At 35.9% G+C, this 14242-nt stretch overlaps 1 protein-coding gene across 2 annotated transcripts in view; it reads right to left on the bottom strand.

Annotated features, from left to right (window-relative positions):
• Positions 1–14242, bottom strand: part of ANO3 (anoctamin 3) — a 194255-nt gene that overhangs the window by 21652 nt on the left and 158361 nt on the right. For both annotated transcript variants that reach the window (XM_007462609.1, XM_007462608.1), the window contains 3 exons: positions 6814–6850; positions 2539–2650; positions 1623–1680 (listed from right to left, as the gene is read on the bottom strand). In XM_007462609.1, coding sequence (XP_007462671.1) covers positions 1623–1680; positions 2539–2650; positions 6814–6850 — 207 coding nt within the window. The remainder of the gene's footprint in view (positions 1–1622; positions 1681–2538; positions 2651–6813; positions 6851–14242) is intronic.

The following is a 14242-nucleotide window of genomic DNA, read 5'->3' on the forward strand; positions in this document are numbered from 1 at the left end:
TTAGCTAAAAATACATGTTAATTTTGGGCTTCCGTGGTGGCACAGTGGTTAAGAATCCACCTGCCAATGCAGGGGACATGGGTTTGAGCCCTGGGCCAGGACGATCCCACATGCATGGAGCAACTAAGCCCATGTGCCACAACTACTGACCCTTTGCTCTAGAGCCTGTGAGCCACAACTACTGAGCCCAAGTGCCACAACTACTGAAGCCCGTATGCCTAGAGCCCAGACTCCACAACAAGAGTAGCCACCGTAATGAGAAGCCTGCATACCGCAACAAAGAGTAGCCACCGCTCACCACAACTAGAAAAAGCCCGCACACAGCAATGAAGACCCAACACAGCTAAAAATAAATAACTAAATAATTAAAAGAAAAAAATGTGAATTTTTAAAATTTCCTGAATGGAGAATACATTTTTTTTTGTCATGATACAAATTCCCCAAACCATTAACAACAGTAATATTTTGATTAGAAAATGCCATATAGTTTTGTAAAAAAATATCAAAACTAAACTAAACTATATACAAGAAAATGGGAAACATATCTGCAGCAAATATGAAAGATCAGAGTCTAATTTTATTTGTTTATAAATTATTAAAACAGAAAAACAGCTTAATAAAAATAAATAGGAATAATACACACACAGAAGTATAAAATGTCAACAGACATATGAAAAATATTCTCCATCTCACTTGTAATTAAAGGAACTGAAATCAAAAGAAGATATCCTTTGGATTATTGGTAAAAATTAAAATGTTTCTCTCGGCAGAAGTCTGAAAAGTAGGTTCATACTCTATAGGTAGAGCATAGCATTTGGGAGGACAATTTGTCAGTCTCAGTGAAAATATAAAATATTCTTACACTGTGATAGAGAGATATTATTCCTAGACATTTTGTTTCCATGACATACATATAATAAATCAATAAAGAAATATGAGACTTTGAAGATATACCTATATATTTATAAATTAGTATTTGAAGTAAGATTTCTTTTGGACTAAATTTTCCCTGCTTAAAAGGAAACCCAGCATGTTTAAAAGCTTGGAAACCAGTACAATAGACAATAATAATTCCCCCAAAGAAAAACAGTTCTGGAGCTAAATTTCTGGGCTTTGTGAATGGAAAAAATAGTTTTGATGGAATATTAAAAAGAGCTGAGGGACTTCCCTGGTGGTGCAGTGGTAAGAGTTTGGGCTCCCAATGCAGGGGACCTGGGTTTGATCCCTGCTCATGGAACTAGATCCCACATGCATGCCACAACTAAGAGTTTGCCTGCCACAACTAAGGAGCCCACGTGCTGCAACGAAGGAGCCACGAGCCACAACTAAGACCCGGCATAATCAAATAAATAAATATAAATAAATAAATAAATAAATGAGCTAATTCCTGCTTTACAAAAAAAAAAAAAGAGCTGAGGTCAGGATCACCCTCTTTTTTGGAAAGACTTAGTTCCTTCATTTCTGAAACGATAGGAAGTCTCCTTTATTGAAAATGTGTCTTCAGCATGCCTGAAATTCCCTGTTCCACCTCCCCTTTCTCTCCCTTCCCACTCCCTCTTCCTCCCATAGTCATTGGTCCATATCCATGCCTATCCCCACACCCACCCTTACCAATTACTTACTTCCTCCAGTCTCCATCGGTTGAAAAGTTTATTGTACTTTCCTGGATGGCCTACAAATCTGTAAAAAGCCATTTTAATTCATTAGCGTTTATGTGGGTTGACTGAAGAACATTTACTAATGCATTACAACAAGTGCATGTGTGGGTAGAGACTTAAGTGTTCTCTGGAGCAACTTGTACCCAAACAGTTGACTTAGGCCATGCTTACACATCAAAGGACCCAACTTAAAAAAAGTCAATATCAATGAGTTGAGAAAGTACAGACAAACCAACCGAATGAAATTTTCTATTTTTACCTGTGAAGTTTTAATGTCTTCTTGACCTAGTTAACGAATATTAATACAATGTGCTGAATGGTTTAGTTTAAAATATTTCTAGCTTCAGCATGTTTCCATGGCACTTGTCAGAGTGTTAAGCATATGGCAAACCAGAACCAGTAGCTTAATATGCTTCTTTTTCATATTTTGCAGCAAATTTAAGGAAAAGAAAAGTATTACCATGATAGGTATGTTTCCCCACTAAGGAACTGTAAGCTGGGTTACATAAAAATTATTTTCTTATTTAACAAAACCATTACTTATGATTGGAGAGTCATAATTCAACCCAAGGATGGCATATGTTTTATTTATTTTTTAAAAATGGAAGTATAGTTGATTTACAATGTTGTGTTAGTTTCAGGTATACAGAAAAGTAATACTGTTATATGATTTTACTTTTTTATGCCAACTTTAACTGGGAGTGGCAGCTAGAAGCACTGTACTGAGAAGTCTTTTGACTTGAAAAAGCATGTGAAGATTGATTGGGACAGTTTTCTAAAGCAGAGGACAAGAATTTGCCACCCCTGTTAACAAACCAGCAGTGGAACTGTTGACAATCTCTGTCATTCTGCAAAGATAATGCCTATGGAGTTGACTTACCTCCCCAGAAAGAAAGCAATATAGAAGATAGAACTGTTTAAATTGACAAACTGGAAGAGGAACATCTTCAGAGCAAAGCTGTTTTCCCATTCAGATTCTGTTCGAGGATATTCTAAAAGGAACATAGGGCGTGTTTATATAGATGAGGTAAATGACAAGAAATATGGATACAGAATCAGAAGTCCCATGTTCAAAGTCTGGTTCAGTCATTTACTAGTTCTATGAGCCACTCAATGTCTCTGAGTTCTAGTGTCTGCATCTGTAAAAATAGGAATGATAATATCTGTCCCATAGAGTTGCTGAAAGGATCCAATGAGATAATCTTTAGACATTTCCCACAGCTACAGAAGTATGATGCTTGTTATTAAGATATAAAGATTTTCAGGATTCTCTCTGCTCCTTTCATTTAGAGGTAACCACAAATATTAGATCAGTCTTTCACCCAAACTGGCTATACTTAATATAGGGACCTAAATTGTCCACAGGGTTCTTTGAAAAAGGAATATTTTGTATGCAGACTGAAGTGGAATAGTAAAGAGAAAAGAGGGCTACATCAGTCACAAGAGCCCGTTTTTATCTCAGCCTTACACCTAATTTGCTGGTAATCTTAGGCAGGTCTCTTCACATTTCTCTGTAATCAGTTTTATAATCTGTGAAATGAGGAATTTAGATAAGATAATTTTAAGAACTCTGTCAACTCACACCTTAGGGTTCTAACTTTTCAAACAAAACAAAACAAACACAACAAAATACAGTGATGAGAGAGATTGGATGAAGATGGCAGCATGTACTGAAGCTTCTGCTCCCACTCAGTACCCAAATAAGTGAAAATATATATGCACATCTAATATATATATTTTAATATAACTGAAAAATTCAAGAAAGGTAGAAAATAGATGGGCTCTGACTAAGGAAAAGAGAGGCCAAAATACATGCATGAGCAAAGCGCAGAATAAAAACGCAACAGGTCTTGGGGAACTCCAAGCCCAAGGCAGGTAGGTGTCAGAAATAGGAGGGGGTCTGTGGGGCATCCAAAAGAGTGACTGGTTGGTGGGCACCAGTGAGAGCAGTCAGGATAGGCTGACATTTCCCCATGGGTTTTGATAGGTTGTGTTTTCATTGTTGTTTCCTTCGAAATAGTTTGTAAATTAAGCATAAAACTTATTTAGAAACGAGAATGTGGATTTTTTAAAAATCCTGTGAGTAAGATTGCTTTTGGTTCTCCATTTCTAATTTTATTGCATCGTGATCCACAAATGTGTCCTGTGTGATTTCTGTTTTGGGGCAAAAAAGTTGCAATTTCATTGTGGCCAAATTACATAGATAAGTTTTGTCAATGTATCAAGTGTCTGAAAATAATATTTCTGTTGAGCATACAGTTTATATATATTTTAAAAGAAGCTTGCTAGTTATGATATTCAAATACTCTATATCCTGGCTTATATTTTGAGTGTGGATTTATCAATTTATTTTTGTATTTCTATCATTTTTTGCTTTCTATGTTTTGAAGGTTTATGAAAAGCTGTATAGAAATCATGACTATTATATTGACCTGGTAGATTGTTTATCAGTATGAAGTGTTTCTCTGTCTCTCTCAAATAGATATTAAACTCTTGTTTGCCTAATGTTAATATGGTGACATATGATTTTATTGTTACTATTTTCTTGATATAGATGTTCCTATTGCTGAATTGACCTCTGACAAAATAAAAACTCTTTTTACCAGTTGACCTAATTTGTTTCTTGGAATCCAGGTTTATTTTTATAGATAATTAATATTACAGATAAATCACAGTTCATTATTATAGTTACTTTATTATTTGGAACAACTGACAACCATTCTGATCTAATTCTCAACTATAAAACTAGGCTGAAAAAATTATCTCTTGGAATCAAATGTTATATATTTCCTCTCTAAAAAACCTTAATGTGATAAAATTGAAGCTTTGATTTTTGTGTGTGTGTGGTTTTTGAAAATAAAATATTTGGACAAAAAAAGAAATCAGGAAACAAAGTTTAAAAAAATATTTTAAATAAAACAGTGTTTGGCCTCCTCTAGAAAGTTAAACCTAATTTCTAATTTGAAGCATAAATTTGCAAGCCAAAAGTTATACAGAATATAATGTCATATATATTATATATATATATTTATAGGTATATACATTAAATGATATATTACTTTAAATAAAATATCAATATTTTATTAATTTAAATCAATACAATTCATTCATTATTAATCAACAGTTATGAATCCACAGGCATTATGGTATGAGTTACAGATGGAAAAATCAAGTATGAAGTGAATACACCTGGAACTTAGCACAGATAACTGTTCTGTTTCCTACTATCAATTGTGGTCCCCAAATCACTTGCTTATATTTGCTTCTATCTTGGGTATAAAGTACTTTAAAAGTTAACAAATGTAAGGGATCAGAGCTGGAAGAAACCTTTGAGACAATCTAGTGCAAGTGCTTTGTTACCCAACTGAAGAAATTGTAGCTCAGTGGGTTTAAAGAATAATGAAAATGATGAAAAAGATCATTCCCATTTATGGAGCACTTGTCATGGGTCAGGCGGCCAGCCTACAATGGTGAAACAGGAAGTATTATCATTCTCATTTTACCAGTGAAGAAACTGACTCAAAAAAAAAAAAAAGGAGGAGGAACAGAGGAAAGAGGAGGAGGAGGAAGAATGGAATGGAGAGAGGGGAAAACTTGCTCATAGTCATGTAATTTCCAAGTGCTCATGTCATCCAGAGGATGAACTAGGAACTAGTTCTTCCCTCTACACACTGTTCCTTCTCTTGTTACTTGTATTTGTAAATACATTATAATGAAAGTGATATATCATAATAGAGTCATACAGTTCCTCCACCATAGTCAATGGAGTCTGTCACTTCTGAGTTTAAATTCTAGTTATTTAATTTAATTATCTTGGTTTTCTTATCCATAAACTAGGGATCATACTGTCATAGAGTTGTAATGACAATAAGACAAAATAATGAAGGAGAAGTGTTTAGCTTAGCCCAGTGCCTTGGCTCTGGTGAGTTCTCAAACAATAAAAGATCACTGCTCAAACAAATCTGCAATAAAAATTTTGTACCCCAAACTGGGGGACCAAAAATTAAGTTTGAGGATAGAAAAAAAGACATTTTCTGACATGTAAGGTTTTGAGAAATTTACTTTCCAGGTAGCAAAATAAGGAATTAAGTTAAGACAGAAGAAACATAGGATCCAAAAAGTAATGTCCAACCGAGAAAAAAAAGGTGAAAGTAATTCCCACAGTGCTGGTGAAGGGAAGTGTAGATGCAGCTGAGCACAAGCCCAGAGGGTAACCTATTGAGATTGGAGTAGACAGTGGTTCAGGGAGGATAACTCTAAGAAGAAAATAAAATGAATACAATTCTTGATGTTTCTGAATGTATTCAGAGAGAATTTAGAGTTATGGCAGGAAGTTTGGGATAAATTAAGGAAAGTATGTGTAGACAATTAAGCAAAAAAAGTGCTGTTATTAGCTTCATGAAAATATAAAGGTTGTGTAAGAAAGGAAGGATCACAGTACACACCATGCCTTAGATGTGAACATAGTTCTCTAGACACAATGATTTGAACACTAATTATTCATTTGGCTAAAACTGCTGGCACAACTAGTTTGGAAGGAGGGGAATTAAGTCTGTTTTTAGCCGGTGATGGATGGGAAAGTGTGCGGGGACAGAACACTGCAGGGAATAAAGACTTAAGTTCTTGTCTTTACGATGAGAAGGCAATCACTTCCCAAAGCTGGAAAACCCAAGAATGGCATGCAATTTAGAAACAGGGTAGAAAATAACAGAAGAAATTAATTGATAAAATGTTAAAAAGCCGTCCCTCAGGGATATGGAAAATAAGAATGGGTATAATGTGGCAAAGGATTGGTGTTTATTATAAATCTCTTAATAATCTTTTGCCTTTTAAATTGTGTACATGTAATATGACACTTTGATAAAAATAAATATTGGGGGTGAAAATCATGAAGAACTGAAAAGGTAGTGGAAAAAAGCAATTCCAAGTAGGGAGAACTAGGTTTGCTAATTTCTAGTAAGATTTTGTAACTATACACGTTGCCTCTCTATAGTTATGTGATGTAGTCCAACTTCCTACGCCCCCCTTCTTTCACTTTTATTGACAATTATATAACTAAAGTTGATATAAAAAAATATAAAAAATGCTAAAGTGTGTAAAGCAACTGCAGAATAATATGCCCATGTTACTAAAGAGTGAAGAAAAATGGACTTACCTAAATTAGTGAGAAGGTAAGCAATTTTTTCATAAGCCTATAATAAAAGAAAGCAAATAGTTAATGTTATTATTTTCTTTTAGAAAAGGCTGTTATTTACACTATTCAAGAAACATCTAAAGTATATTCTACATAGTGGCTACATTTTTAATTAAGCAGAAGCAAGTTTTAAATCTTACTCTACAGTGCTTTATATATACGCATACACACAAAATGCATGTAATAAAAATGTGTTGTAAATATGTGTATATATACAGACACACTTGATTTCTGCAATAACATCTTTTCTGCTAGCTATCTTTATTTCCACTTTATAAATCAAAGAAATGAGACGTAAAAAAACCCCAAAGACATTCAACTAGTTAATGGCTGACCTGGGATTTAATAATCAAATTATATGTGCTTTTCACTACACTGGAAGGTTAAGTGGAAGTATGTCTTCTTTACTATTGATAAAGAATTTTCCAAACTATGACAAAGACAGTGGGCAAAGTTGCATTCCTAAAGAACAAAGCTGGTTTGGTGGTTATTTAAAACAAGATTCACTAGTCAGATCTGTTGAATCTGTAAGTCACATGCACAATAGATTTTTATAACATTTTTTATATTCTGCCACCTTCTCCTTGCCCCACCGTACTCTGTGTACCACTCATACAGACTCAAGGAAAGAAAACATATTTCACAATATTCCAAGTAAATATAGTTGGAAATGTATATTTACTTTGGACAGAAGGGTGATGTGTGTGTGTATGTAAATATGACTACATAACCCCACAATTCAACAAATTATTCTTTAGACTATAAATTCCAATAACCCTGCCTATTGGCATGCAAAATCAAAAAGGTGTCTGGACACTTTAAAAGTTGTTCACCTTCCCTCACTGTTCTTTCAATAGAACTATTATGATTATTCATCTTGACCATGATTCAATCCATCTCTTCCTAAGATTTAAAGTGTTATCTTGAGACAAAAAGATTATATTGAGTACAATAGTCTCATTGTACCCCTGGTGCAATTTTTTTTTTTAACTGTACACTCAAGTAATCATTTCCAAATTTTAGGACCCGATTAGCTTGAATTCATGAGCACCAAAGCTATCCTGACTTTGTTCTTTTCCATGCCCCATTTATCACCTAAGATGATTAGAGAAGGGTCTCCAGAGAGTACTGGAAGATAGCCTTATCAATCAGCAAATAGTACTTGAGTAGCTCCTATGCCTCAGGCACTGAATTAAGTGCCCTCATGGGGACTGAGAGAAAATTTTATTTAAATAACTGCCATTTAGAGTATTTGGCTGGTGCCAAACAGTGTTTTATATACACTATTATTTATATTTGTCCTTACAACAATATTATCAAATAGGTATTATGATTCCCATTTTACAGAACAGGAAACTAAGGTTTAGAATGTTAAACACCTAACCTGAGATAATACTTCTAAGCAAGTAGCAAAGTCGGGATTTGGTATCATGGCTCTCTTGTACCACCTATGCTGTGCCTTATCACATAACCACTTCAGATTTTGTCTTAATACTTAGCACATAGACCTGTCTGTAAGCCTGGGATGGTGATATCTGCAGCTGATGCCCCAAGAGATTACAATAACCTAATAACCTTTGGAGGAATGTTATGAATCACAAAAGATGTTGTGCCACCCCTGGATATATTGTTCTTGGAAAGCTGTCTGGTGTAGTGAACAGCCTGCATCACCCAAGACCCAAATGCCCATTGGCATCATCATGATGATGAGCTACAAAATCAGTCCATGCAGACTGACATGTTAACTCACCCACAAAGTGTAGGAAGAAACCACAATTCAAATATAACCAACTGGATGGTATATTACAGCAATCACATTGACACAGCAAGGTGTGTGTGTGTGTGTGTGTGTGTGTGTGTGTGTGTGTGTGTGTGGTAGAATGGATATGTACTTGGGGGAGGAGAGAATAAGGGGATTCAGGGTCAATTGTTCTGGTTACTACATTATATACATGTAGTATATGTATATACTACATAAATATACATCATTATATATATATGCAATATACGTGTGTGTGTAAAACACATTTATAAATAAAATAAAATTTTAAAAGTATATAAAATACCATATTGAGGAACCTATGCTTTTAAAAATTATTCACTAGTGCATTCAGTAAGCTGATATTCTGTGGTCATATATATTGGGTTAAAAATATTTATTAGGAATTTCTAATGAGTCAGGTACTATTCAGGGAAGCAAATAACAGTGAACCAAACATAGTCTCTGCTTTCATGGAATTTAAACTCCAGTGCTCAGAGACAGATGGCAAAGAAATATGTAATTGGCCAGGAGATGCAAAGTACTAAGAGGAAAGATGAAGCAGCCTGAGGGGTAGAGAGTAGTGGTGGCACAGCGTGCTATTTAGAGGGTGATCAGGGAAGCCTCTCCAAGAAGGTGGCATTTGAAAAGAGAGCTGCATGGAGTGAGGGAATCCAGCAGGGATGCAGCTCAGTATCTGGGGGACACGGAAATTGTAAGTGCAAATGCCTGAGCCTGCCATGGGCTTGGTGTGCTTCATGAAGGACAAGGAAGGTAGAGGGACAAGAGTGGAGGCAGTAAATGTAGTAAGAGATGAGTCAGAGAGATCTCAGAGGGAAACACCTTTTCAGGTCCTGGTAGGCTATGGTGAGGACTTTAGAATTCATCCTGAGCTAAGAAGTCGTCTCCCTACTAATGCTTTGCTTTGGGGTGCAATGCAGAAATCAGTTGTGGGAAAAAATGGCAAAGGCAGAGAAAAAACAGCAAGGTTGTTGTGAAGGGGCAAATTAAGGAGGTGTACACGTGTTTTAATGCTCTTTATCTCTGAGTCAGAGGCTCACAATCTAACCTTCCTTGTAAAAAGGAGCTCCAAACAGACTTTTGCAGAGTCAAAGAGAGTCTGCACTTTTCCAGGAATCCTCCTTTTTGAATTTCTAGAAATCGTGGACATACACATGAAAAAACTAAACAAATACATTAAAAAAAAAAAAAAGCTAACTTTCTTATTAAATGAATCATTTTCCATCGTTTCCTTTCGAGGTTAAGATGTGTGGTCTAACACTTTGAACCACCCTATTCCATAATAACCTATTTGCATTGTAATTACCAGTGGAAATCAGGTGTTGAGGAAAGTCAGGTACATTTTGAGGTCTTTGGGGATCAGGCCCATGAAGGAAAGATAGGAATGTATTCTCTGGACTTTAGAGATGGAAGTGGATCAATAATGTGGAAGAGTCCAGAACCAGCATGAATACACAATAGCCAAGTGTACTCAGGGCTTTCTTTTTTTTTTTTTCCTTCCTTTTGGTTATAGTGTGCTCTATGCCTGGTACATGGACTTTAAAATGAGAGGAGGAATACCAAAAGGAGTTTATCCTTTTATTGACAATGCTGAAGTGGTTTAATTGGCTTAATCCCAGAAGTACAAGAGTACTTCTGCTGTGATGTTTCTATTTTTTCTTAAAAATTACATGTTAATCATGAGACCAGAGAACTTTCATTCTTAAAATAATTCTTAGATTAATTGAGGTTTGATTGTCAAGCAACAAGAACATACACTTTTTAAGTAACTGCACATTTTAAATTTTTATCAAAATCTTTTTGGAAGTATTTCCTAATGATGGTTAACCATGCTACTTATGGCACCTCCGGTAGCATTATATTTTGAGGGGCAGAAAAATAAAGAATAAAAAGGATGGGATTTGCAAAGAGCAACTCCTGGTTTCAAATTCTGGCTTTGTAGTTTTTTAGCTATATGCCTGGTAAAAGATGTTAAAGATAATAACTTGAAGTTTTAGTTATTGCTAAATTATTTGCAATTTATCTTTGGAAGTTGTGATTTCTGATCTTGGCTGTGTATCAAAATCACCTTAGCTCCTTAAATCACTGATTTCGTAAAGCTATTTTGTGGACTAACTGGATCAGAATCACTTGGAGAGCATTATGGGAAATTTTTTGTTTTAAATACAGAGTTCATAGTCCTACAAAGAAGATTCTGAATGAGACTCAAGAATCTGTAGTTTTTCAAAAGTGTTTCAGGTGATTTGATGAGTATAAGAGTAGGAAGCAATCCTTTATGTTACTTTTATGATCTGTATAATGGGCCTGTCATCAAATTTTTATTATCTTGATCCATATTTCTCTCCCAAATTAAATATTTGTAGGAATGCCACAATCCACCTGTTTTAAAAGCTTAGCGAATATATATCCTTTGATTGTTAGTTTGAATGAAATTAACCAGGGCAGAAAACTTGAAAGACACTGAAAATATAATTCCAGTAACAAAAATGACTTTGAGCACATACAATATTCAAAATGCTAGGATATCTGAAGAATAAAATATTTAAAATGTATTGAAAGAATATATTCTAAATGTCTTTTAGGCATTAGGCAAAGACCTGGAGATAAAAACATGAGGAAGCTACAGCCCCTGCTCATGAGGAATTTATAACCTGATAGCTGGAGAACAGGCATATCCCAAACACTGTAGCAGAAGAGCATTCACAAAAGAGATTGTTTAATGCTATCAGGAGAATCTGATAAGGAGGGAGAATAGACCTGTCCAAGCACCTGTGAGAAGAACAGACACAAAGAGATTCTTTAATTCCACATATGGGATCGAGAACAAATTTTATGAAAGAAGTGATCCTTAACTGAAATTTTCAAAGATGAGATATTCTTCAAGGAGACAAAAGGAAAAAAAGGTCAATAGAGGAAGCACTGTGAACCAAGAGATGGGTGTGAAATAGAATGCCAGGGAGCAAGCACAAGTGGTTCTATAGGCTGGACTGCAGGGTGTGACAGGGAGGGGGCAATGCACAAACTCCAACAAGGGGAGAAGGGAAAACTGGCTTTAAATAATGGGGACCCTCCCATGCCACTGATGTCAGAGGCAATGGGAACCTGTTATACAGATCTGAGTACAAAATAAGATGATCAGCTTTGTAATTTTGAAAGACCCCTTGCAGCAGTGGGGTGAAAGGGAGATGGGAAGAGTGGAGAATAGAGACAGGAAGACTAACCAGTTAGAAGGCTGTGACAATAGCCTGAGCTAGAACTGACAAGTAGCTGAACTAAGGAAGCAGAAGTGAGGATGGGGAGCAGGGAACGGATAAGAGAGAAGCACAGTTCACAACAGTCACTGATATGATGAAAGAGACGAAAGTAATGCATGAAGAATGGCAAGGTTTCTGGCTGTGTACATTAAACATGAAAAGTTCAGTCTTAAAAAATTATTTGGCTGATTTAAACTATTTTTCCATGCACTCATTTCATAGTTTCATGTATATGGCTTATAGCTGAAAAGCGTATTAGATTAATAGAATATTTTAACTGAGTCCAAATCCCTCGTTTGGGGAATATGGTAGCACAGGGATCACAAAGTCAAGCTATTAAGAAACACTTGTATGAGTACATTTGAAAAGTACATTTGTATGAGCTATATATTTAGAGTTGTTCTGCAGATAACAAAAGATAGCATTTGGTATTCTAGGTGAATCTTTTTGGTGGTATAATTTTTTAAAGAGTCTGATATTTTGATATTAATGATGTTAATCTATCCTTATTTGATTAAGCTCTTAAATTGATCCTGTGTGTTCAGGTGAGTCAGAAGGGCTGTTTAATAATCTGTGAAATGTGTTAACATCGTGGGTGGGAAGGGAATGCATAAATTCAAAAGGGCATTTTTTTTACACTGATAGAACCTGAGAAATATAACATTCCTTTCACATTTGTTGAGTTGGCTGTGTAATTCACTTCTTTTATGCTAAATCCATTTTAAAATCTCCTGAGTTAGTTGCAAGGGCAAAGGAGAAGTTGTATGGTCTATTTCACTTCTAACAATCCCTGAATCTGAAAGCTAAAATGCTCAACAAGTAGAAATAAACATTTAGAAAGAGGAAAGTCAGCTCTGTTTTCTCCTGGGAACTATGGATGCTTATTTCATAGCACTAGGCACTTACATGGGCTTTTGTATTTAATGAAGTACAGCTAATGGGATTTTAAGGATCTCAAAGGATGGTTTCTATGATAAAAATAGTACTATCCTTACCTGTCTACAGAGGTCTTTGTTGTCTGTAAATGCAAGTACTTTGGAAGAAAGAATACACTAAGCCTCATCAAAAATATAAACTTAGAAAAAGTTGTATCTGAACCTATAAGAGAGAGGAGTGTATGCTGGAGGGTCAATTGTGATTCTAGGGAAGGGGTGATCACCGAGGATAGAAATTGGAGGGGAAGCAGAATCAGAGTTCAAGGGACTGGGAATTGAGAAGCACCTGGAATAATAGAATACTGGAGTCTGGTACATCAGTGAAAATTTCAGCCAGGCTGATAGAAAGTAATGGACTTTTATCAGGACGCCAAGTTGAGGAACTGATGATTCAAACTGATGAAAGCCTGGGCAGTGTTCAGAGGGGCAGTGGAGAGGGAGAGAGCATAAATGAGAACAGAAGGAACAGACGGGGGGAAAGAGAGAGAGAGATAGAGAGAGTGTGAGTGTGTGTCCTGGGATGTTAGCCATTGATCATTGATAAACCTGTTCCTTACTTGGTGAAAGACGAAATTTAATAAATGACCCAAAGTTGCTACCTAGGTGGCTGCGGTTTTATGGGTAACTCATATATAAAGTAAAAATAAAGTACATTCCAATTCTAATTTGTTCCAAATTTTATATCATGGTAGAATGTTTTAAAAGTAAAGGCTATTTTTTTCTGACTATAAATCAAAACCTACATATAGAGATAAATATTTGAATGAACAGAAAAAGTATATATTAAATCAAATATTATCCTGAGATATAACCACTATTAACATTTTATTGTCACTCTTCAAAATGCAGGTGTGGGGCTTCCCTGGTGGCGCAGTGGTTGAGAATCTGCCTGCTAATGCAGGAGACACGGGTTCGAGCCCTGGTCTGGGAGGATCCCACACGCCACGGAGCAACTGGGCCCGTGAGCCACAACTACTGAGCCTGCGCGTCTGGAGCCTGTGCTCCACAACAAGAGAGGCCGCGACAGTGAGAGGCCCGCGCACCGCGATGAAGAGTGGCCCCCGCTCGCCGCAACTAGAGAAAGCCCTCGCACAGAAACGAAGACCCAACACAGCCATAAATAAATTAATTAATTAAAATGCAGGTGTGTTCCAATGGAAATCACGTGAAATTGTATATCCTTCTTCCGTGACTGTATGCCATGTACTTAAATAATATTAAAATTTAAAATTCAACCAACTTACTAAGGATAAGAAATTGGATCAATTTAAAATCAGACTAGCTGATTGCTAGTATTACCTAGAAATAAATACAATACCACTTAGCTTCCTTTTCCTTAGATAATGAGATCAACCACAATAACCTCTGTCCACTGGAAAACTGCCACAATACACTGGTTTTGTTAGAAACGATTTCTTTCC

This window comes from Lipotes vexillifer, unplaced genomic scaffold (genome assembly GCF_000442215.2).
Source record: "Lipotes vexillifer unplaced genomic scaffold, Lipotes_vexillifer_v1.1 scaffold456, whole genome shotgun sequence".
NCBI classification, from domain to species: Eukaryota; Metazoa; Chordata; class Mammalia; order Artiodactyla; family Lipotidae; genus Lipotes; species Lipotes vexillifer.